The sequence below is a fragment of the Budorcas taxicolor genome, chromosome 1, assembly GCF_023091745.1.
Source record: "Budorcas taxicolor isolate Tak-1 chromosome 1, Takin1.1, whole genome shotgun sequence".
Classification (NCBI taxonomy): Eukaryota; Metazoa; Chordata; class Mammalia; order Artiodactyla; family Bovidae; genus Budorcas; species Budorcas taxicolor.
This window is the reverse complement of record NC_068910.1, coordinates 134,516,292-134,541,106: the sequence shown is the minus strand read 5'-3', so window position 1 is coordinate 134,541,106 and position 24,815 is coordinate 134,516,292. Positions and strand designations below refer to the sequence as shown.

The window sequence follows — 24,815 nt, the reverse complement described above, 5'->3', positions numbered from 1 at the left end:
TCAATAGATTTGTCTGTTCTGGGCATTTGATATAAATGGAATCATACAGTATGTGGTGTTTGTTTGTTTTTGTCTGGCTTCTTACAATAAGCATAATGTTTTAAAGGTTCATCCATGTCATTGCATGGATCATACTTTATTCCTTTTTAAGACTGAATAATCCTCTTTTATGGATATACCACATTATGTTTATCCATGCATCAGCTGATAGGCATGTGGATTGTTTACATGTTATGGCTGTTATGAATAATACTTCTATGAACAGTTGTATTCAAATTTTTGTATGAACATATGATTTCAGTTTTCTAGGTTATTCCTAGGAGAGAAATTACTGGGTTATATGGTAGTTGTCTGTTTAACTATCACGATAGGAACTGCCAAACTGTTTTTGAAACTGGCCAAATTATTTCCCATTCTCACCAGCAATACACAAAGTTTCCAGTTTCTCCACATTCTTACTGACACTGTTACTGTCCTTTTTTACAATTATTATTGCCATCCTCATGGTTATGAAGTAGAATTTCATTGTGGTTTTAATTTCATTTCTCTAATGGGTAATATGGTTGAGCGTCTTTTCATGTGCTTATAGATCATTTCTGTATCTCAGTTTTCTTTTTTAAGATGAGGAGGGTCTTAGTACTTGAAATCTAAGGTTAGAAATGTCTAAAAATGAATATATGGGAAGCAGAGTTAAAGGATTTCCATACCTACTTTTTTGTTTTCTTCTTAGTGTTCCTTCCCCATAGCTAAATTTTTTAAAGTTGTGATTTAGGCCTGCAGTCTTTAAGAAATCCAGCAAAAAAATTTATTCTTGCTGCAAGATTCTAATCATTGGCAGTGACCAGAAAGTGCTAGTTTGTTTCAAAGATACTTGAATGTTATACTAGAAAAATTATTACATTGAGTATTTCTGAATATATTTTTTGCTTCAATCATGATGTTTAAATATCTGAAATTAGAAATTTCTTGTTATTCTAATATATGTCTAATGTAAAAAAAAAAATTCTTGACAGCACACACCTGGAATTAATTTTCTGAATAAATTACCAGTTTACTATGGGATGTGTGAAATTCTTAAACTTTGAAGGTCTTAAATTTTTCCATCTTCAGAACTATTCTCGTAGTTAATTCTGAGGTTAACTTTATTTTTAAAACTGTTTGTGTGTGAGCCTCCAGTATATTATAGGTTGAGAGTTTACCTAAATTTTAAAAAAGGAATTATTTTCTTTGTCTAATAGAATAATCCTCCTCTGAAATCACGGAGCTTCTCACTTGCATCTAGTGGTAATTCTCCTATATCCCAGAGGAGACCAAGTCAAAATACCATTTCCTTTTTTAATGTTGGACATTCCAAACTACAATCAGTGAGCAAAAGAGCTAACTTACCTCCAGACCATCTTGTGGAAGTCAGAGAAGTAAGTATGAATTGAAACAAGTTAAAATGCATAAGATAATATTACCAGCTTGATTTTGTCACAAAAAATTTTTTAATCCTGTTGTGTCTTCTGGGGGCCTCAATGTTTAGGTCATAACAATTACCTGATTTTTTAGGTGTCCTAAGTTTCCTCAAGTCTGTCAGCTAGGTTCTGTGTACACTGTCATGTTTCAAAAATCTGTATCTTTCATTTCTCAAGAGAAAGTATAGACTCCTTTAATGTAAAACTTATGATAAAAGGGTTATTAAGCCTAGTGGAAAGACTGTGTGATCAACCAAGTGACTTTATTTTTTTTTTTACTGATACATGTAAATAGAGAATTTCAAACACACAAAGATAGAATAGTTAAATCCTTGATGTTCCCTTATCTCACCATTTTCCTTATTCTCTTTGAAACTAAGTACCAAATAATTCTAGTTAATAAAGAATGCAGTTAGGTTCTTAATAATCCAGGTGTTGTTTACTGAGTTAATTTTGGCAGAGCTCATAGATACCTATGTAGTGGATTGTGGATTATAAATCACACCCAAATGATTTAAAGTAGGAAGCTGGGGAGAATGTTCCCTCTATCAGGTTATTTTGGGTTGTATTTATAGGTGAAGAAATTGAGATTTAAAGAGATGAAATAACATGCTTGAGATGAATAATAGCTTTTGACTCACTTTTTAATCCTGTTATAAATAAGTGACAATTATAAGTACCTTTTTTAATAAAATAATAATTTTTAGTATTTATGTTGATGGTATTTAATCTGTTGATAGGTGTTTATATCTTAAGGAAATCAAGATTCTGATATATTAATCTACAGTGAAGGAAATGGAATATTAAAAGTGGTTAAGACAATAAGGGATGGAATAAAGAAAAACATCTAGGAATACGCTTGTATCATGGTGTGTTCCTTCACCCCTAAAAAATTAGGCTGTCATGAAATTTTTGGGACTCTTTGATCATGGCTAGTGATGGGAGCTTGAGAGTTCTTCAGAGTGCTGGTAATGTTCTGTTTCTTGATCTGGGTGTTGGTTACATGATGTGTTTGGTTTATGAAAATTTGTCAAGCCTATATACCGTTGTGAAGTGTACTTTCTTATCTGTAATATTATATGTCAGTCTGTATACTTCAGTAAAAGGTTAAAAACAAGCAAAAAGCATATAGTTGAAGTTGCCATGAATCGTGGTGCACATTTTCAATGAAAAAGGAACCTTTTGTATTTGAGATTTTAGCTATCTGTGGAGGCCTCTGCTTGGTTGTGCTTGCATGTTTATGACCTGCTGTACTGAGAACACTGTCATATCTCTTAGCTTCTTTTTTTACTGTGACTTAAATCCCTACTCTTCTCTTTCCTGCTCTAATGGTTCTTTTGTTTTGTTATTCTCACACCCAGGAGTAATTTCTTACAATATCCACACTGTAATTTTCTGTACTTTAAATATACCCTTTCATATTATTGTGACATCATGTTAATATTTAGCATGTAACTCTGACACTTGTATGTAGAGAGTATGTGTGTGTCCCCAGAGTTTCGCAGCTACCTCTTTAGGAAGGATAGGTATTTACTTATAGAGCTGACGAGTTTAATGGCAGCCTTCTTGAATTATGGTACCAGTAATTATTCTAGGATTTGAGTGTTGACCATTGTTTGGCAGTCTCTGCCAATGCCACCTACAAAAAAAGTTTTAGTTGAATGTCTTTGTCTTCACTAAGTTTATGTTTTTGCTTTTAAGAACTCAGTAGGTCAAACTATAAAATTGTAGTTATTTAATTTCTAATATTTTATGTAAATGTTCTATTAGGAACATTTCTGTATTCCAATGGGATAATTCTGTTTGTGAGAAAATAGTGCATTTGGAGAGTTCTCTGGAACTATGTTTTCCTTTAAAAGTTAGCATATTTCCTTTTATTTAAAATTATCATAATCTGGTCTCTAGATGCATATTTTTTTCTGACTTTGCTTATGATGCCATGCATTAAAAAATCTTGTTTCAGTTTTGTGGCTTGGATGTATTTCATTATGGCAGCTCTAAATGCTTTATGAAAGCATGGTCCACAGAAAGTTTCTGAGCCTTTTTTTATCCAAGACAATGACTGAAAAGGTTTGTGTTAAGGTAAAACCAAAGCTAACAGTTTTCACAAGCTGAGAACACTTTTTAGAAGCTTCTTATTTGGGGGTGTCCCTGGTGTCTCAATGATAAAGAATCTGCCTGCTGGTGTAGGAGGTACAGATTTGATCCCTGATTTGGGAAGATCCACATGCTGTGAAGCAACTAAACCTTTGCGCTAGATAGAGCCTGGGAGCCACTCCCGAGCCCAGTGAAGTCCTCTCGCTCTAGAGCCCATGTGACGAAAAGAGAAGCCACAGCAGTGAGAACCCCGTGCACAGCGACTAGAGAGTAGCCCCTGCTCGCCGCAGCTGGAGGAAAGCCCAAACAGCAACAAAGACAGCACAGCCTCCCCCAGGCAAAAAAAAAAAAAAGAAAAAAGAGCTGCTTATTTTGCAGTAATTTTAAATTTACAGAAAAGTGCAAAAGTAATGCAGAATTTCTATGTGTATCCCTCACCCAACTTTAGTGTTACCATCTTTCATAGCAGTATCCAAACCAGGAAATTATATAACTATAATACTGTTAACTATAGTTCTTATTCAAATTTTAGTAGTGTTTCCACTAACATTCTTTTTTCTGTTTTAGGATCCTGTCCTAAAATGATGCATTTAACTGTTATTACTACTTAGTCTCCTTCTGTCTGTAATTGTTGCTCAGTCTTTATCTTTCCTGGCATTGATACCTATGAAGATCCAGTTTTGTTTAATGTTCCCAGATTTGCGTTTGTCTGATATTTTCTTATTATTTGAGTGAAATTATACATTTCTGGGAAAGATACCCTTGAAGATATGTATTGTCAGTACCTATATCAAGGACTTCATGATATCAGTATGTTATGTTACTGGTGATGTTCACTTTGATCACGTGGTTAAGGTAGCTTCTGCTTGGTTAAAGTAGCTTTTCTCCACTGTAAAGTTGCTGTCTTTTTCTCTATAGTTAATAAAATATCTGGGGAGTTTCTTTGAGACTATGTAGATCCTGTTTCTTTTCAAAGACATTGAGAGAACTTTTGTTACCATACTGACCATGGTTCCCGGTAAGTGTTCTCAAGCTTTTTGTGGCCTTGGTATCTGTTTCACTCTTAAAAATTATTCAGGACCTCAAAGAATTTTTGCTTTATATAGGTTAAATTTACCAATATTTACCCTATTAGAAATTGAAACAGATATTTAAAAAATGCTTGTTTTTAAAATTTACCTTTTAATTTTATGTTTTATTATTTTAAAATAATTAATAAATTCATACATATTAACATATATAACATATTTTATGTCAAACAGCTATTTTTTCCCCCCAAACAAACAAAATAATTGCACTCAATTTACTGCAAATATGTAGTTTTAGTTGAACTGTATGAAAAAAAACTTTGTGGTTGGGGGAAAAAGAGAAATGTTTTAAAATAGCTTTTTAAGGTAAATGTGGCTGTTCTTTGATCCTCCAGTAAAACTGGACAGTGGCAGTTTCTTAAGTGTTAGATGCAGTGTGGAATCTAGTATGAATCAGTGAACTTTTCATGTTCTGTTTCATGAAAATACATTGGTTTGTCTTGCACTTTAGGTGGATCTTTAACTTATGCACGATTTTGTAACACTGCATTAGTCATTTGGAAAATATTAGTTCAGAGTTACAGATATTGCTATACAATATCAAAAATTCACATTCATTAACATCCCTACCAACTTCATCCGAAGAGGCTTTCAATATTGGGAAACTGCCAAGCTTATGGTGACTGATACAGGTTTTCCAAAATTGTAATTTCATTTTAAAGCTCATATTTTATAATTGGCAACAAATGCTGTCAGTTTTCTTGAAGTGACAGATCATTTTGTTTAATTTTGAAAAGATGTCTACCACATTCTCCCAAGCCTGAAGAGCTATAGTTACTAGCAATCATTCTGTCAGGGAAAAACAACACTCTTGTGTTTCTCCTCTGTGCTACTATAACACCCCATACTTCTGTACTCCAATCACCAAATGTGTGGGGGTTTCCTTCACACTAGGTAATTCTCTGATTCTTGGCAGATTCCAGCTAGGTGTTCTACAGTTTCACTTCTGACACCATTTAGCTGAGATAGTATCAGATCCCACAAAACTGCCCTCATTTCAGATGCCATTCCCAAGTCCAAGTTGTCACCTGTGTTTCTGAACAAACAATATATATCACATACTTTCATGTCAGGTGGTGCTCTGAAAATAAACTGCTAGTTCAACCTGTAACTCGGTCTCACAAGTGCTTTTCCTTGGGCAACCACAGTGCTTTGGTATGCAACAGCAGGGTACTTTTTTTTTTTAATGTACAATAGAAGTGTGCTTCTCATTTTTGATACAGACAATTTTAAATATGTGTACTCAAGAGTCAAGATATAGTAAAACTAATAATTTTTACTGATTTTTCAAAAATATTCTTAAATAAAATTGGCTGTCTTTTCCCCAGACCCCAGTGCCTACTCCGTGAGTGCATGGCAGTGAAGAATACAGTCATGACACTGTTGTATCAACTGCCTTGATTCTAAGACACCAACAGTTTTACCTACCATTGCTTTTGCACCATCAGTGCAAATGCCACCAAGTGAAGAAGGCAAATTAATTTCCTAGAATTATTGTGAAAATAATCTTGACTCCATAGACCTCCTGAAAAGAGCCTCATATGAATCTGGAGAGCACTGTTTGAGAATTGCTATTATATAGTGATCTAGCTCCAGTTGGTTATAATGCAAAGATATAATTCAAAGTGAGTTTGAAAGGAGTATTTTAATCAAAGTCCATGAGTAAGTCCAGCAATAAATGAAGTAACAGTTGGAAAAAGCAACTGACTGTTGAAAATCGAGTCATATTTTGGGTCTGTGGATTTATTGCTGAAGTGTTAAAGTGATCTATTTTAGTATTTACTAATTACAGTAAATTACTAATTTACAATTCATCAATCACTCTATTAATCAGTGTGTGCTTCTTGCAGGTTACTATGCTGTGCCTTGGGAGAAGCTAACATCACCAGTCTAGTAAGGGAGACACATTTAAAATACAGGCAATAAAACCATGATTCTCATCTGATTTTCGGACAAACTAGATGCCACATAAGTGATGTTCATTATCACCATATTTGTCATACCTAGCTGCAAAACACAGACTAAGCAAGTTTTCAGCTTTCATGATGGTTTTTCATTCTTAAGGAACTGGTTTTACTCTTGTCAGGAACAGTCACTAAAACAGCTTCACAGAATCAGTTCTATTTCATTGTAAATATATGGTCAGCCCATTTGTTTGCTTTGGAAAGAACCATAACCAAATTTATTCTTTGGTGGGAGGAAGGGGGCATGCCATGAAGCTTCTGGGATCCAACTGGTACCCTTTGCAGTGGAAGCACAGAGTCCTAATGAATGGACCACCAGGGAATTTTCAGATTTTAACATTTGCACTCTAATTGTAATTTAAAGTTTATTTTTCTCCAGTCAAGAGCATCACTTTCTTAAGCCTCTTCACTTTTTTATTTTAATTTTTTTAATAATTTGTTTATTTTATTTTTTGATTGTGCTGGGTCTTCATTGCTGCCTGCAGGCTTTCTCTAATTGTGAAGATGTGGACTCCTCTCTAGTTGTGGTGTGGGAGCTTCTCATTGTGGTAGCTTTTCTTGTTGTAGAGCATGGGCTTCAGTGGTTACAGGATGCAGGCTTTAGTGGCTTGGGGGCCCTAGAGCTCAGACTCAGTAGTTGTGCAGGGCTTAGTTGCTCTGCAGTATGTGGAATCTTTCCAGACCAGGGATTGAACCCACGTCTCCTGCATTGGCCGGCTGATTCTTAACCACTGGACCACTAGGGAATTCCTTAGGTCTCTTCACTTACAATATCAACAGTAGCATGTGGCTTTTTTGGGCCATTTGTACAAAGAAACACTTTTCTTCTTAAATGTTATATTGTGAGAGCTAATTATTCATATTGTCAATATCCTGCTTATGATTTTTTTCCTTTATTAAACTTTTATTAGCTTATAACATGATATAGAAAAGTATGCCTAATCTTTTTTTCCTTTGTGTTCTCTGAAGAGTGTATTCAAGTGAATGTGTTTTTTGAATTTGAATGTCCAGTTTTTCAAATGTTTTTCTTGTTGTAAGAATAAGAAATTGTATTCTCTTCAGTTCAAAAAAGAAAATGAAAAAAGTCTCTTATTTGGCTCTAGATTGAATCTCTTAGCAAGTAATGCGGAGCCTGTTTAACCAACTCACTTCAATCATTAACAACTCTGTTTCAGTATGCTTCCTTCTGAATGTTAGACAGTCCCTAAAGGCCATACTTCCTCCACGCTATTACTTTTGTTGTAAAGTCGACCCATCCTTGAATGTTGTATGTTCCCAAGAAGTTTACGTAAGATTAGCTGTTTGATTTGTTCTGGAAGGACAGTTTTCCCTTGCCTGGAAAGGAATAAATTCATCTTGGTTCAGATATACTTGAGTAGTAATTTTTTCCCTCAGCATTACTAGCACTTGTGACTTGTTTAAGAAATCTGACAAGTATAAAACTTAATATTTGCTTATAGCATTGCTAGAAGCAGAGGAGAAGAGCAATTATAGTTAGGACCCCTAGACCAGTGGGAGATGCAAAAGAGGCATAATATAAACATCCCATTTCTAATTTCATGCCAAGAAGTTCTTGTAAAATGAAGAAATAGGGTAAGTATATAATTTGGCCTTCAAGCTGTTAACAGGTTTAGACATAATTACAGCAGGACTCTAAGCATGCATGGGGATTATCTCTGGAAATGTGGGGCTTATGTATCAACTAATTGTAGAATTTTGTCTATAATTTCTTATTTGGCTTTCTGTTCTGTTTAATTAATCGTGGAAGTTCTTTTCGTTAGACCAATGGTAAACCTAATGGATCTGTTTGCCCCTTCCCTTGGTCTCCATCCCAGTTCTTAATTAACCTTCTAAGCATGTATAAAAGAACCTGATACACAAGTGTGTATCTTGTAATTTTAATGTAACTACCTCCTGGATCAAAAAATGAAATATTACCAGTACCCTAGAGGACCCTCTCATGCCTCTTCATCATTACTCTCTCTTCACTATCCTGACTTCTAATGTGTAGAGGTTTCCTCACCTATAAACCATAGATTTATTTTGCCTGTGTCTGAAATTTCTGAACTGAATCGAGTAGTATGTGCTACTCTGGTAATGGCTTCTTTTTATTCAGCATATGTTGGAGATATACTTATGTGTTATCATCTTTTGAGTAACACTATTAAATGCTTATTGAGAATAGCCAAACAAATTTAAAATAGATTTCTAGGCTGAATATATCCTAAAAATGACAATCGTATGTTACATGTTGTACAGAATATGGTAATTAAAGTGGCAACTGTATGTATACATGCTATACAGAGATTATGAGTGAGACACATGGAACTGTTATTTTCCTTAGATGATGTCTCATGCTGAAGGACAACAAAGAGACTTAATTAGAGGAATTGAATGCCTGCCTGCTTCTGGCCATCTTAGTTCCTTGGACCAGGATCTCTTAATGCTCAAGGCTACTTCCATGGCAACTATGAACTGCCTAAATGACTGCTTTCATATTCTTCAGTTACAGCATGCATCACATCAGAAGGGCTCATTGCCTTCAGGTAAGTTATTGCTTAAAGGTAGGACTGAACATTGCAGTTCAAAACATGGAAATAGTAACTGCATTCTTTGTAATTCTGCTCCAGAAAATCTTAATCAAAGCAAGACAAATAGAAAACCAGCTAGCCTCTTGGTTTTTATTATCATACTAATGTCTTCCCTGGTGGCTCAGATGGTAAAGCATCTGCCTACAATGCGGGAGACCCAGGTTCGATCCCTGGGTTGAGAAGATCCTCTGGAGAAGGAAATGGCAACCCACTCCAGTACTCTTGCCTGGAAAATCCCATGGATGGAGGAGTGTTGTAGGCTACAGTCCATGGGGTTGCAAAGAGTTGGACACAACTAAGCGACTTCACCAGTGTTATACAAAGTCTCTTTTACTGTGTCCTTTTTCAAATCTAAAACCATTTAGGTCTCATATAATTAAATATTCCTTAAGAGACCTCAAATTAAACTTGTCAGAAACTGAATTAAAAATTCAGTATTTCTGTTGAAGTTGATGGCATTACTCTATCCAGTCAATCAAAGTAGAAACGTTGGAGTCATTTCTTGGTTGCTTTAGTCCGCTATTCACTATTTCCCTGTTGAGATACATATATATAAAAGTCTGTCACTCACCTTTCAGTTTGAAAAATAAGATATACATCTGGTATTCGAGAGCACCTATTTGTTGAAATTAATTTACTGGGGAAAACAGCATTATTGCATTGTTTGTTATTGTATAACAAAAAGTGAGTTTTTCTATTAATGAGATTAATAAACTCATTTAAAAATTGAGATATAACTGACATATAATATATATAAAATGACATTATATATAATTGACATGCAAGTTTAAAGTGTTGATTTAATACATTTATATATTTATATGCTCCCAGAGTGTTAGCTAATGTCCCAATCATATCACATAATTGTCATTTCTTTTTTTCTCTGACCCTTCTTGGCCTGCCCTCCCCCCACCCCCAACACACACACACTCAGAGCCTGTGGAGTCTTGGTTTCCTGGGCCTTGGCAGTGAAAGTGCCAAGTCCTAACCTTTGGAACTAAGGAATTCCCTATTTTATAATGAGAACATTTAGGATCTAGTCTCTTAGCAACTTTGAAATATTTACTGTAGTACTGTTGACTCCATTCACTGTGCTGTGTGTTAGATCTCCAGGACTTACTCATCTTCTAGTTGCAAGTCTGTACCCTTTAACAACATTGCCCCAATTTCCCCACCCCCATCACAGTGAATTAATAGTAGTAACTTAGTATTTCCCAACACTCATTGTTTTCTTATTCAATGAACTCCTCTTGCTTGTGAAAGAAAGATATTTTAGAAAGAACTGATTTAGAAGGACCCTGAGACCAGATGATTTGTTTGATAAAGAATTTTGTTATGATTTATCTGTGAATAATCTCTTAAAACAAATCTCTTAAATTCAGTGTTTATCTGTATCTTATTTCAAGAAGTAGCAGAATCTAGATGCTGATATTAAAAACAAACATATCAAGGTAGAAACAAAGAGCTTTCATTTCTTTGAAATTTTGAAACAGGCCCCATGAACTTATCCAGGGCATTACCCATTTGTGAATCCCCCTCAGTGAATCTGAACTAAGTGCCAAGGCAAGATGTTCTGGTAGCCTGGTAGGTACTTTGTAATTTATTCCTCTACTGAAGTCTAGGATTTTGTTATAGACTAAGTAAATTCCATACTCTTTTTAAATTTCTGGTGTAGTAGTCTAAGTATCCCTTAATGTAACACTGTATAACCAAGCTTCTGTGAAACCTAGATCAGCCTCTGAAACCAAATGGAACATTTTCCATTATTGATTAGGCATAGAATCCACTTTGTTAAACTAGTTGAGGGTAATAAGAGACATTTGAGTCATTAACTGCGAAGATGACAAGTCTCTAAATGTGACCACTGTCTTTCATTAGGTCAGCTATTATTTATTCAGTAGAAGAACCTTTCAGTTTGAAAGTATATGGAGCCTTTTTATATGATTGGGAAAGAGAAAAAAAACAATGTACATGGATCTGCAATTCTTAAATTAGATTGTGGGGTCATGTTGGTTGGTTAGAAAATTGGTACTGAGAATAAGGTTCAACCCCAAAGTGAAGTTGATTTTACTGTTTCACAATCCCAGGCTGTTGCTATAATTGTGATTCCCTCAAGTCTAACTGCATACTTCTTATCACTAGAGGGTCAAGATTCATGCAGAAAGGTCAACTATTGGGGTGAGAATACACTTAATGATTCACAGATTTTCCCAGGAAGTGAGTTCACTCCTATTCAGGGTTGATTCACTTAAATGGTATCTGATTTCAAGTTGCAGGTTGCTCTGTTGTAAAATAGCCAATCGTCATGCTCATGCTAATGAGATACAAGTTGCTGTCTTGCAGAGTCTCTTAACAGGTTTTGAATTGCTTTTAGCCTTGTAGATGCAAAACAAAATCGTTTAATAAAATCCACATTTGCTGAACTTTCCAGATTATGAGCAAGTTTCAGCGAAAGTTTTCTCTTACTTCATCAGGAACGACGATCGAATGGTTAGAACCAAAGATACCATTATCAAACCACTATAAAAATGGAGCTGACCAGCCCTTTGCAACTGAGCAAAGTAAGCCAGTGGCAGTCCCAGAAGAGCAGTGTGTTGCGGAATCTGGCCTATTAGCAAGGGTAAGGTAATAAGAAAATACAGTTTTGGAGTAAAAAGTAGGAATCACTGAAAAGCACCTTTTCATTGTCAGGATGGCAGACTCTTGAGAGCTCACTCTAAGTGTTGTTCTACTTTGAACTGCATTGGCTTTGGAAGGGCTCTGTTGTGTAAAACTTGTACATACTGTGTTTTCCAGGTTAAATTATGTGTCCTTCTTAGTTTTAGTTTACTTTTGCTTTATATAAATGTATTTAAAATTTGCATGTTTTTCTTTTTCTGGAAAACAGCTTTTCTAATGGAAGATTATTTGCATGATATTTATCTTACAGATTTCTAAATTTAACATTATTTAGTAGGTGTTTGCTATTAAGTTTATAAGTTTAAAAGTTTACTATTAAGGTGTTTTTTGATAGTAAGCACTGTACCAATACAATTTTTAAAAGTGTTAGTCTACTTAAAATAGCACACAGTCTTAGAGTTTAATATTTTAGTAATGTTTGTTACACATTTCTCAGAAGTCAACAGGGCTCTCTTCTATTCTTAGTTCTACCTCTGTAACATATCATACTGTTTTTTTGTCTCTTGAGTTTACATCTTTTATTTTTATGGTTATCATAATTACATAGATAGTTTTGTTTTAAGCTCTTTTTACTTGATACTTCTCATAAGTGTTTTTGTATGTTATTCTGGCCTATATAATTAAAATTTTTAAAGGTTGAAGTAGGCTATTGAATGTCTAGGTTGTTATTTTCTTTTGTTTGTATAAATAATGCTGTTTCATTTTGTCTACTGTTTTATTTTTTTCTCCCCTTTATTTAGATGATTTCTTAAGTTATTCCCAACTAAAATTATTGAGTCAAGAGTAAGGCATGGTTTATGGTTATTTATATATTAGTAAATTACTTCTTGAAAGAAACATATAACACAGGGACTTCGAAAGCTGGCAAAGGTTTTGACTCAATGAGGCAGGCAGTGGCAGCAAGGTGGCCGAGGAAGAAGAAAGAAAACAAATCCTCTTTTTCTTACAGTTTCTTAACTAATTCATTTGTGGAGTCAAGCAGTTAGTAAGTATTCATTAAGTTATCTTAGTATATGACAAGTCCAATGTTAAGAATTAGAGGAGACACAAAAATAGAAGATAGTTCTTTCACTGGAGAGACTTAAAATCATTTAGAGTCCCTACTTACTCTGGGGAAGGCTTGCCTGATGATGTTGAACCTGGGTCCTGTCATTTACTAACATGTGGGCTAACTCATGAGTAACTTTCTCATTTATAAAGTAGGGTTAATAATACATTATAAGTTGTTATTAAGATAAAGTAAATTTAGCAGAGCACCTAGTTTATGGAAAGTGACCCCAGGGTTGTTGGGTTTTACAAATTCAGATGGCCATTCATGTCGCATTCTTTGTGGAATGATTATTCCAGGAACACTGCTGCACAGAATACAGTGTAAACTCAGGCAGAAAAATTTAGTCTTAATATGACAGATACTGAAATCATGAGCATGAGGAGGGATGTAAAATGTGTAAAAAGACTGGTATATCATATGGAATATGATCACTGGAATATCATATGGAATATATCATTGGCTTGGAATTGAAGTGTGGATAGAAGTCTGTGGAAGTAGGAATGAAGACATGAACAGGTAATATGCATTTCAAATGAAAGATCAGTTGAACTTGTGATTGACTGGATATAGGGTTGGATCACAAACGACTTCCAAGTTTTTGAGACTAAATTGAGATTAAAATTAGGGTCCCATTCACAAACCTAGAAAAATTAGAAAGAAAACTTTTTTTTTTTACCTTATGTCCTGTGACTTTACTGTGCTCCTTTATTAGTTCAAAAAGGTTTTTTGTTTGTTTGTCTTTTTTTATTATTTAGAGTTTTCCACATAGATGGTTATGTCATCTGAGAATGAAGACAGCTTTATTTCTTCCTTCTCAATCTGTATGCTTTTTGTTTCCTTTCCTTTTCTTTTCTTTTTTTTTACTTTACAATATTGTATTGGTTTTGCCATACATCAACATGAATCCACCACGGGTGTACATGTGTTCCCCATCCTGAACCTCCCTCCCACCTTCCTCCCCGTACCATTCCTCTGGGTCATCCCAGTGCACCAGCCCCAAGCATCCTGTATCCTGCATCCAACCTGGACTGACAATTTGTTTCTTATATGCTGCTGCTAAGTTGCTTCAGTTGTGTCCGACTCTGTGCGACCCGATAGACAGCAGCCCATCAGGCTCCGCTGTCCCTGGGATTCTCTAGGCAAGAACACTGGAGTGGGTTGCCATTTCCTTCTCCAATGCATGAAAGTGAAGTCGCTCAGTCATGCCCGACTCTTAGCGACCCCATGGACTGCAGCCTACCAGGCTCCTTTGTCCATGGGATTTTCCAGGCAAGAGTACTGGAGTGGGTTGCCATTGCCTTCTCCGATTCTTATATGAATCAATTCTAATGAGGTGGATGAAACTGGAGCCTATTATACAGAGTGAAGTAAGCCAGAAAGAAAAACACCAATGCAGTATACTAATGCGCGTATATGGAATTTAGAAAGATGGTAACGATAACCCTGTGTGCGAGACAGCAAAAGAGACACAGATGTATAGAAAGAAAACTTTTTAAGAGAAAAGGTTTAGTATAGTTTATAAACATATTGAATTTTATGTGGGAAGAGGATGTATAATTGTTAATGTACATGAAAAAGAGTTTGGAAATGATGAAACCAAAGCTTTTCAGAGATCAGGACTATAATTTTTTGTGAAAAATTACAAACAATAGGTCATATACTCCACAACATTTTCATTCTTCTAAATGAGAATACAAAACATGTTGGAGATCAGGATAGAGACATATGATAGGGATGGGGCACAGAGATGTAGGGGAGAGGATTGTTGAATTTCCAAACCTTTTGAAATGAGTAACCTAGTGTATGATCCAGCGCAAACAGAAAAAACTCTTAAGTGCATAGATTCTTTTTTTTTCAATTAACAAAAGATTTTAGACTCCACTCAGGCTTTCCTGGTGGCTCAGCTGGTAAAGAATCTGACTGCAGTGCGGGAGACCTGGGTTTGATCCCTGGGTTTGGAAGATCCCCTGGAGAAGGGAGAGGCTACCCACTCTAGTATTCTGGCCTGGAGAATTCCATGGACTGTATAGTCCATGGGGTCACAAAGAGTCAGACACAACTGAGCAACTTTCACTTTCAAGCATACAAGAATAGACCTGAATTGTTTCAAAATTTTACATATGCCTTTTTTGGAATATAAGTGTCAGTGCAAGCTGGAAACATGTATTACAGTGGTGGAAATGTTGCTGTTAGGTGATAGAGACGATAAATGCTAGAGGCTAGAATGAAGCCCCACACTTCCCTAGTGCCCAAGTCAGAAATCAGGAAGACAAAAAATGGCATTGGTATGAGTTTTGTGGAATTTCCTTTTGCCATGCAATCTCCAGATATTATGAATTCCTAGAAACTCAACTGCTTTTGCCACTGTATTTACTAGTCATTCTGAGTTTGTAGGGATTTTATACATTTGAGCAGTTTGTTGGAATTTTGGTAATGCTTTTTTTTTAACCTTAAGCTTTTCTTTAAGAAAGGCATGATCTCTAAGAGGAGGCTTTTCAAAAAGAGAAGAGAGTTTCCAGAATCTTCCATTCATATCATACTTTAGAATCAGTATTTATTCACGAATGGAATTCCTTTTTTTTTCTATTTTATTAAGTGTTTGACTTTTTATAAAGATAACAAAAATATGTTCTTTAGCTTTTCTATCAAATTTGTTTTATCTCTTTAGTTTAATACTATTTTCATTAGAGTAAACTACACAATAAACTATGTGTATAACTGTGTATAATAACGTTAAGGCTATATTTGCACTATTAATCTGTGTCCTAGGTTCTGACCTCAAATGTAATAGTACCGTTCAGAAGCTGAAGGACATTATTTAATCAATATCTGTATTTTTCCCCCCTCTACATTTCTCAAATGATCAGTTTTTCCCTCTGATTTATAATGAGTATACGTTCACAAATATACTTAAACTATATTATACAACTGACTTAGGGTGGATTACAGGAAGTGCTTCCTGACAGACTTACTAGCTATAGAAAAGGAAAATTGAGAAATACGCCTTTGGGAATCTTTCCTTAAGGTCATAAAAATAAATAATTGTGGTATATGCAAGGAATTGTTGCGTTTGGTTTCTGAAGAAATGAATTGGACTCAGTTCAGTTCAGTTGCTCAGTCACGTCTGACTCTTTGTGACCCCATGGACTGTGGCACACCAGGTTTCCCTGTCTATCACCAACTCCTGAAGCTCGCTCAAACTCATCTCTATCAAGTTGGTGATGCCATCCAACCATCTCATTCTCTTTCGTCCCCTTCTCTTCCTGCCTTCAATCTTTCCCAGCATCAGGGTTTTTTCCAGTGAGTCAGTTCTTCACATCAGGTGGCTAAAGTGTTGGAGTTTCCACTTCAGCATCAGTCCTTCCAATGAATATTCAGGACTGATTTCCTTTAGGATTGATTGGTTTGATCTCCTTGCAGTCCAAAGGACTGTTAAGAGTCTTCTCCAACACCACAGTTCAAAAGTACCAATTCTTCGGCGCTCAGCTTTCTTCATAGTCCAACTCTCACATCCACATGTGTGACACTGGAAAAACCATAGCTTTGACTAGACGGACCTTTGTTGGCAGAGTAATGTCTCTGCTTTTTAATATGCTGTCCAGCTTGGTCATAGCTTTTCTTCCAAGGAGCAAGCATCTTTTAATTTCATGGATGCAGTCAGCATCTGCAGTAATTTTGGAAGCCCCAAGAATAAAGTCTGGCACTGTTTCCATTGTTTCCTTATCTATTTGCCATAAAGTGATGGGACTGGATGCCATGATCTTTGTTTTCTGAATGTTGAGTTTTAAGCCAGCTTTTTCACTCTCCTTTTTCACTTTCATCAAGAGGCTCTTTAGGTCTTCTTTGCTTTTTGAGCTGGACTATTAATTGATTTATCAGAATTTGATATAATAAAGATTTTATTGATAGAAGCGATGATAGAAGGGAAGAAGAAAAAAGGAAAATAAAGGCAAAAGAATGACCAGAAATTCATTATTTTTCATCTCTATCACCATGTTTTGTATTTTGTTTTTAATATTTTAAGAATATTAAGTTCTTGATTTTATGCCTGATTAGGATTGGTTTTCTTTGTCTAGCTACAGAGAACAGATGGGCTTCTATTTGATAAGATTTGTTTATGGGAAGAGAAAATTAAAGGCAGAGACATTAACAGAATCATTTCTTTATTAAAACCCTCATAACTTGAAATTTAACACATTACCAAAGATAATATACTCATGAAAGCTCTCTTGCACAAAGGTAATGAAAAGAGGTACCCCTGAGAAAAATCATATTCCATCCCCACATAAACATGGAAAGTGACATCCAATAAGGTTATTTAGAATTTGGGGATTTGAAACTGTTACTTGTTGTTTAAATAAAAATAAGAAATTAGATTTTTCTGACTTCCCTGGTGGTCGGTCCAGTGGTAAAGAATCCATCTGCCAATACAGGGAACACAAGTTTGATCCCTGGTCCAGGAAGATTCCACATACCACAGGGCAGTTAAGCCTTTGTGCCACAACTACTGAGCCAGTGAGCTGCACCTACTGAGCCAGCAAACTACAACTGCTTAAGCCCACGTGCTCTTGAGCCTGTGCTCTGCAACAGAAGTCACTGAAATGAGAAACTCGTGCACCACAAATAAAGGGTAACCTCCTTTTGCCACAACTAAAGAAAGCCCATGTGCAGCAACAAAGACTCAGCACAGCCAAAATTAATAAATAAATCTAATTTTAAAAATGAAATGAAATTAGATTTCTTTTAATCAGTTATTTGGAGCTAAGACCTTTCTAAGAGGAGGGTAAACAATTTTGACTTTTCAAGGGGTTGTTTTATTGATTGATTGAAAAATTGTGCAGAGAATGTTTTGTGGTCTTAAGACTGCATAATCAACTACAGGGTTTCCATACCTGCACCTAAAATTCTCTTCATCCCCAAAGTTTTTTCCTGACAACTCCAAGGATGAGTAAATATCTAAATACAGATTACAGAAGTTAGACTGGATATGTACAGTCACTTTAAAATTTTACTTTTACAGTATTAAAAATGGGGCAAATATTTAATTCTCAAAACATCTTGAATTATAGATAGCAGTAGGGTTCCCAGGCAGGTGGAGAAAGCCTTCAAAGCCTAAGTTTCAGATGAGACATTTTTTCACTCTTCCTGAAAAATCCTATTTTCACAAAGTATATGTATTTTGTGTGTGATGCTTATGACAAAGCAACAGTATGTTCAGTGTCAGTGATAGTGCGTTCATTGAAGGAAATCTGTTCCATGGCCAAATGATGTAAGTTGTATTTTCAGAAAGATTTTTGTCTACTCTCAGTTTCGTTTAGGCCCAATATGTCTTCATCTGATGTTTATACTTTTATTCTTAGTGCATATTGATACACACTTGTAACAATAGACTTTTGCTTTATTTTGCATCAAGGAACCTGAAGAAATAAATGCAGATGATGAGGTGGAGGATACTTGTGACAACAAGGAGGATGACCTGGGAGCTGTGGAAGAGCAGCGCAGTGTTATCCTACATCTCTTATCACAGCTCAAGCTGGGCATGGACTTAACAAGGGTAAGTAATGGGTTAAACAGTCTATGAAGATCATTTGGTCAGGACTATACCTACAATTGTTAATGCTGTCAGGGCTTTTTAATCTTTATGAGTTGGTTTCTTTTTCTCTTGATCAACATTTCTTATTTTCATTAAAAATGTGATGGGTTTTTTGTGCAGATTAAGTCATGTGGCAACTAAAGACCTATAGTCTTGTTTCTGTGCAAAATAAGAGAGTCCATTGGAATACAGAATAGGAAAATCTAAAGAAAAGGATTTAATCCCATAAAACTATTAAAGTCATTGATCCTTCTGCTTTATTCTTATTTCCCATGTTTGATAGTACATTTTGGGTATTATCTGTAACAGAGGTCAGCAAACATTTTCTGTAAAGTATCAGATAGTAGATGTTTTTAGCTATGTGGGCATAGATCTCTCAGGCAGGTGTAGTTGATTCTTGAACAGTGTAGGGGTGAGGGACACTAACCCCTCATGCAGTTGAAAATCCATGTATAATTTTTGAACTCCCTCAAAACTTAGCTACTAATTTATTTACTGGAAGCCTTACCAATAACATAAATATTCAATACAACTTTTGTTTATATGTGTTACTAATACTAGACATCAAAAATGAAAAGAGCATGAAAAATATTCATGTTTACTTACAGGTATAATAATTTATGCATTGATGATGATGAAGCAGCAACATGATTGTTTTCTGGTGTCCTAGTGTAATAAGCTTCATGGTAGCCTAGCCTATATACTAATGAATATTGTTATAAAATTTTTGTGATGTACAGTATTACAGTCATATTCATGATACAATATAAGAAACATTGTTCAATTTTTAAAAATCCCACATACAGTGATAATACACAGTTTCTTGCATTATGAGAGAGGTATGATAGTTATGGTAATATAATTCTTTGAAAACAAAGTTATGAAATAGTAAGAAAACTAACATATTCATTTTATATTATGTATTACTCCCCTTAAGCCTGTGTAAGGGTAGACTATCCACCTCAGTACAAGTCTTGCACATGATGTTCTACATGTATATTTTGTATATTTATTGGAGAAAAAAATCCATGTATGAGTAGACCTACATTTCAAACCCATATTGTTTAAGGATCAGCAGTATTCAACTCAGCCTTTGTAAAAGCAGCCATGGATAATACTGGGTTGACCAAAAAGTTTATTTGGGTTTCTCCGTGTAACACCTTACAGAACAAACCTTTTGGCCAACCCAATATGTTGGATTGGAATGGGTGTATTTCCACACAAAACTATATTATACAAACAGGAGGCCAGATTTGACCTGAAGGCCATAGTTTGCACACCCCTGGTCTGCAGGCTTGCTACTTTAAAAATGTGGCATGAATTAATTTGATGGTGGGAGTCCTTTTACTGTGTGCTATGCTTAGTTGCTCAGTTGTGTTCGACTCTCTGTGACCGCATGAACTGTAGCCTGTCATGTTCCTCTGTCCATGGGGATTTGCCAGGCGAGAATACTAGAGTGGGTTGCCATGCCCTCCTCCAGGGGATCTTCCTAACCAGGAACTGAACCCAGGTCTCCCACATTCCAGGTGGATTCCTACCATCTGAGCCACCAGGGAAGCCCAAAAATACTGGAGTAGGTAGCCTATCCCTTCTCCAGGGGAACTTCCTGACCCAAGAATTGAACCAGGATCTCCTGCATTACAGGTGAATTCTTTACCAGCTGAGCTACCAAGGAAGCCCCCTTTCACTATATATGTGTATATCAAATCACTACAGTGTACACCTTAAATAACTTATGATTTTATTTGTCAGTTATGCCTTAGAACTGAAAGAAGAAAAAAATCTGCAAGTCAGTATCATCACCATCACCTGAGAACTTGTTAGAAATGTATAATCTTGGCCCCAATCTCAAAGTTAGAGAAACAGAATCTGTGTTTCAGTAAATATGTATATATACATTAAAGTTTGAGAAGCACTGATGTATAGTTTTTAATTTTAGGCCCATCTTCTCCATTCCCAGTTTATCTAATGAGTGTGCCTTAATTTGTTTTAACAATTAATCCATGACATTGACTTAGAAAGCCAATGAGGTTCAAAACCTATGTATGTTAAACATTACTTACTGTGGAATTATATATTTTGAATCACTACTAACACTACTTTGCGTTAGTTTGGAATTTCAAAATTGACTTCAGGATATATATTTCGAATTGAGGTTTTCAATGCCTGTGAGGTAATAAAAGTATAAATTAAAAGGTTATTTGATTCCAGTGAATTACTTACCTGAAAATGTAACTTAAATAAAAAGCATTTTGCTTTTAGCATTCACTTTGAATTATTTCAAAATTAAAAAACATATTTCTCTACTTAGACTTACAGTAGTTATAAGAAAGTTTGTAAGTTGGTTCAGTTAATAACCTACTAAGAAGCAGATATTTTAGGAATAAAGAAAGCCATCTAACAATTCATCTTTCATCTAATCTTAGTATTTCAACTGGGTATCATTTTTATTCTAGAAATATTTTTGTATTAGTGGTTCAGAAAACACTAGTTTTAAAATTGGTTAAAATGAGCATTAGCTATAGAGTTTATTTGGTTATTGTGGTGTTTATTGTCTTCTAGTAAATTTAGGTTTGTAAGTCATAAGAACAATGTTGGGCTTTATAAGGTATTCAGTTCAGTTCAGTTCAGTTGCTCAGTCCTGTCTGAGTCTTTGCAACCCCATGAATCGCAGCACGCCAGGCCTCCCTGTCCATCACCAACTCCCGGAGTTTACCCAAACTCATGTCCATTGAGTCAGTGATGCCATCCAGCCATCTCATCCTCTGTCGTCCCCTTCTCCTCCTGGCCCCAATCCCTCCCAGCATCAGGGTCTTTTCCAATGAGTCAACTCTTCCCATGAGGTGGCCAAAGTATTGGAGTTTCAGCTTCAGCATCAGTCCTTTCAGTGAACACCCAGGACCAGTCTCCTTTAGGATGGACTAGTTGGATCTCCTTGCAGTCCAAGGGACTCTCAAGAGTCTTCTCCAACACCATAGTTGAAAAGCATCAATTCTTTGGCGCTCAGCTTTCTTCACAGTCCAACTTTCACATCTATACATGACCACAGGAAAAACCATAGCCTTGACTAGACGGACCTTTGTTGGCAAAGTAATGTCCCTGCTTTTGAATATGCTATCTAGGTTGGTCATAACTTTTTTTCCAAGGAGTAAGCATCTTTTAATTTCATGGCTGCAATCACCAGTGATTTTGGAGGCCCTCCCCCCACCAAAATAAAGTCTGTCACTGTTTCCCCATCTATTTCCCATGAAGTGATGTCAGGCCACCTTATATTCCAGACACTGTTCTAGCTACTGTGACTACAGCAACAAAGAAGGTCCTTACTTGCATATTGTGAATAAGTAATAGCCATTTTCCCCGTTATTTTGTTCTTTTAAAAATAGTGTCATGAATTTAGTATAAACTTTTCAAAGAAAGTTTTTGAAAACTGAAAGGTAAAAATCTATAATTCTACCATCCTAACAATACAAATGTTACTTTTTGTGATTTCTTTTCAGTTTTTCTTTATATAATATTTTATATTCAGTTTTATAACATTTCCTTTTTTTTTCAGTTAATATGTTTTGTTTGTGAAGTGTATTGTACATATAGAAGACTGGCTAGAGTGCATAGAAACAGTTCAGAAAACAATGGTAAAACAAATACCTGTGTACCCACCTCTGATTAAGTTACAGAACATTGCCAGATCTTGGAAGCTCTCTGAGTGCCCCTTCCAGTTGTAGTCCTCTGTTTTTTCCTAGATGTAACTACTTAACTTGTCTTTCGTGTTAATCATCCTCCTGCTTTCATTTATAGTTTTACCACCTATATATGTACCCTGTAACAGTGTTAACTTAGAGGAAAGTGAATAGTGAGTACAATCTTGGCTGTATATTTTCTTTATATTTCTTTGTTAAGTCACTCAGTCGTGTCCGACTCTTTGTGACCCCATGGACTGTAGCTTACCAGTCCATGGAATTTTCCAGGGAAGAATACTGGAGTGGGTTGCCATTTCCTTCTCCAGGGGATCTTCCCGACCTAGGGATCGAACCCAGGTCTCCTGTATTGCAGGCAGACGCTTTACCGTCTGAGCCACCAAGGAAGGAGAGGTATTCTTAGAGATCTGATGTTTCTTCGATTTCCACTCATGTTTAAGTATAAAAACCTGATTTTAAGTGGAGCCTGTGCTTTTCAACACTGAGTAATCTAAATTTGTTGGGGAACCTGATGTTAGTATCATTGGATTTTTCCTCTATGGTTAGTCAAGTTCCCCTAGAGGAAAATTCTTCTAACTTCTTGCTTGATAGGTAAAGCAAGTAGGAGTTAGGGAGGAGAAGAGGGCTAGGTGGGAAAGTGTCTTAGTATCAATCATTTAATTTATAGAGGGTTACTTTGTACCCTTTTATCATATCATTTAACTAGACCCAGAGTAATGGCACCCCACTCCAGTACTCTTGCCTGGAAAATCCCATAGACAGAGGAGCCTGGTAGGATGCCGTCCATGGGGTCACTAAGAGTAGGGCACAACTAAGTGACTTCACTTTAGTTTTTCACTTTCATGCATTGGAGAAGGAAATGGCAACCCACTCCAGTGTTCTTGCCTGGAGAATCCCAGGGACGGCGGAGCCTGGTGGGCTGCCATCTATGGGGTCGCACAGAATCGGACACGACTGAAGCGACTTAGCAGCAGCAGCAGCAGCAGCGGAGTATTCTTGGGTATCCCTGTGGCTCAGCTAGTTAAGAATCCGCTTGCAATGCGGGAGACCTGGGTTCGATCCTTCGGCTGGGAAGATCTCCTGGAGAAGGGCATAGCTTCTCCAAACCCATTCCAGTATTCTTGCCTGGAGAATCCCCATAGATAGAGGAATCTGGTGGGCTACAGTCCACGGGGTTGCAAAGAATTGGACACAACTGAACTGACTTAAGCACAGTACAGAGTTAAAAACATAGACTGTTTTAATTTTATTTTCACATTTCTTACTTCCTAAGACTAGATTCTTGGAAGAATCATTATTAGGCTAAATGGATATGAAATCTTCAGGCTCTTGAAAAAATGTTCCCAGATTGTTTTGTCACAGAGTTGAACCAATTTCAGTGCTTCTCCAATTCTGCTTTAAATAAAATGTTTAATCTTCCTTCTGTTTACCTGGCTTTAAGTATCAAAAGGTATTTTCTTAGAATTAGTCTTCTTGTGCTTAAAATTAAATGTAAATTACCATTCTCTTCCCTTATGTCTTTCCCCTTATGATACTTTTATCCAATCTAGGAATTTGAAGTGATTGTTTTTTTTTAGTTGACCCTCTTCAAGTCCTGAATTGATAGTTTGACCTTAACCATTTGGAAAGGCTATTTCCTTTTAAGCATGCTTATATTTTTTAATTAATTTATTTTTAATTGAAGTATAATTGATTCATAACATTGCCTTTGTTCCTGCCATACATTAACATGAATCAGTCATAGGTACACATAATGTTCCCTCCCTCTTGAACCTCCTTCCCACCTCCCTCCCCATCCCACCCCTCTAGGTTGTTACAGAGAGCAAATTCCCATTAGCTATCTATTTTACATATGGTAGTATATATGTTTCCATGCTACTCTCTCCATTAGTCCCACCCTCTTCTTCCAGTCTGTGTCCATAAGTCTCTTCTTTATGTCTGCATATCCACTGCTGCCCAGTGAATAGGTTCATCAGCACCATCTTTCTAGATTCCATTTATATGCATTAATATACCATGTTTGTTTTTCTCTTTCTGACTTACTTCACTCTGTGTAATAAGCTCTGGGTTCGTCTACCTCATTTGAACTGACTCAAATGCATCCCTTTTTATGGCCGAGTAATATTCCATTGCATATATGTATCGCAACTTCTTTATTCATTCATCTGTTGATAGGCATCTAGGTTGCTTCCATGTCCTAGCTCTTGTAAATAGTGTTGCAATGCACTTCGGAGTACATGTGTTTTTTTCAATTTTGGTTTCCTCAAAGTATAGCACACTTATTTTTTACTGAGACAAATTACTTTTCTTTTGTGACTGCTTTTAATATCCATCTAGAATGAAATATTTTCAGAGAAATAAGAATCATTCTCCACAGATGTATCAGGTCTTTGAGAAGACCTCTAATTAGGAATATAAAGACCAAAATAAAGAAACAGATTTGAAAGAAGCAGAAATCTCATAGGAGAATAGAAGACCAGACGAGGAAGGACCTCACCTTTATCTTCTAACCCTTCTCTTGAATTTTAATTTTTCCTAGCATGTTTTAATTTTTTCTGAATTTTCTTTTTCAGAAAGCATTCTTGTTTCATGTGTATAAT

The 24,815-nt window shown here is 35.9% G+C and overlaps 1 protein-coding gene across 1 annotated transcript in view; it reads left to right on the top strand.

The window, feature by feature from the left end:
- The window catches only part of OSBPL11 (oxysterol binding protein like 11), a 96,207-nt gene that overhangs the window by 42,529 nt on the left and 28,863 nt on the right, over nt 1–24,815 (top strand). The window contains exons 5-8 of the mRNA XM_052641002.1: nt 1,239–1,415; nt 8,951–9,152; nt 11,672–11,817; nt 18,341–18,481. Of these exons, the coding sequence (XP_052496962.1) occupies nt 1,239–1,415; nt 8,951–9,152; nt 11,672–11,817; nt 18,341–18,481 (666 nt within the window). The remainder of the gene's footprint in view (nt 1–1,238; nt 1,416–8,950; nt 9,153–11,671; nt 11,818–18,340; nt 18,482–24,815) is intronic.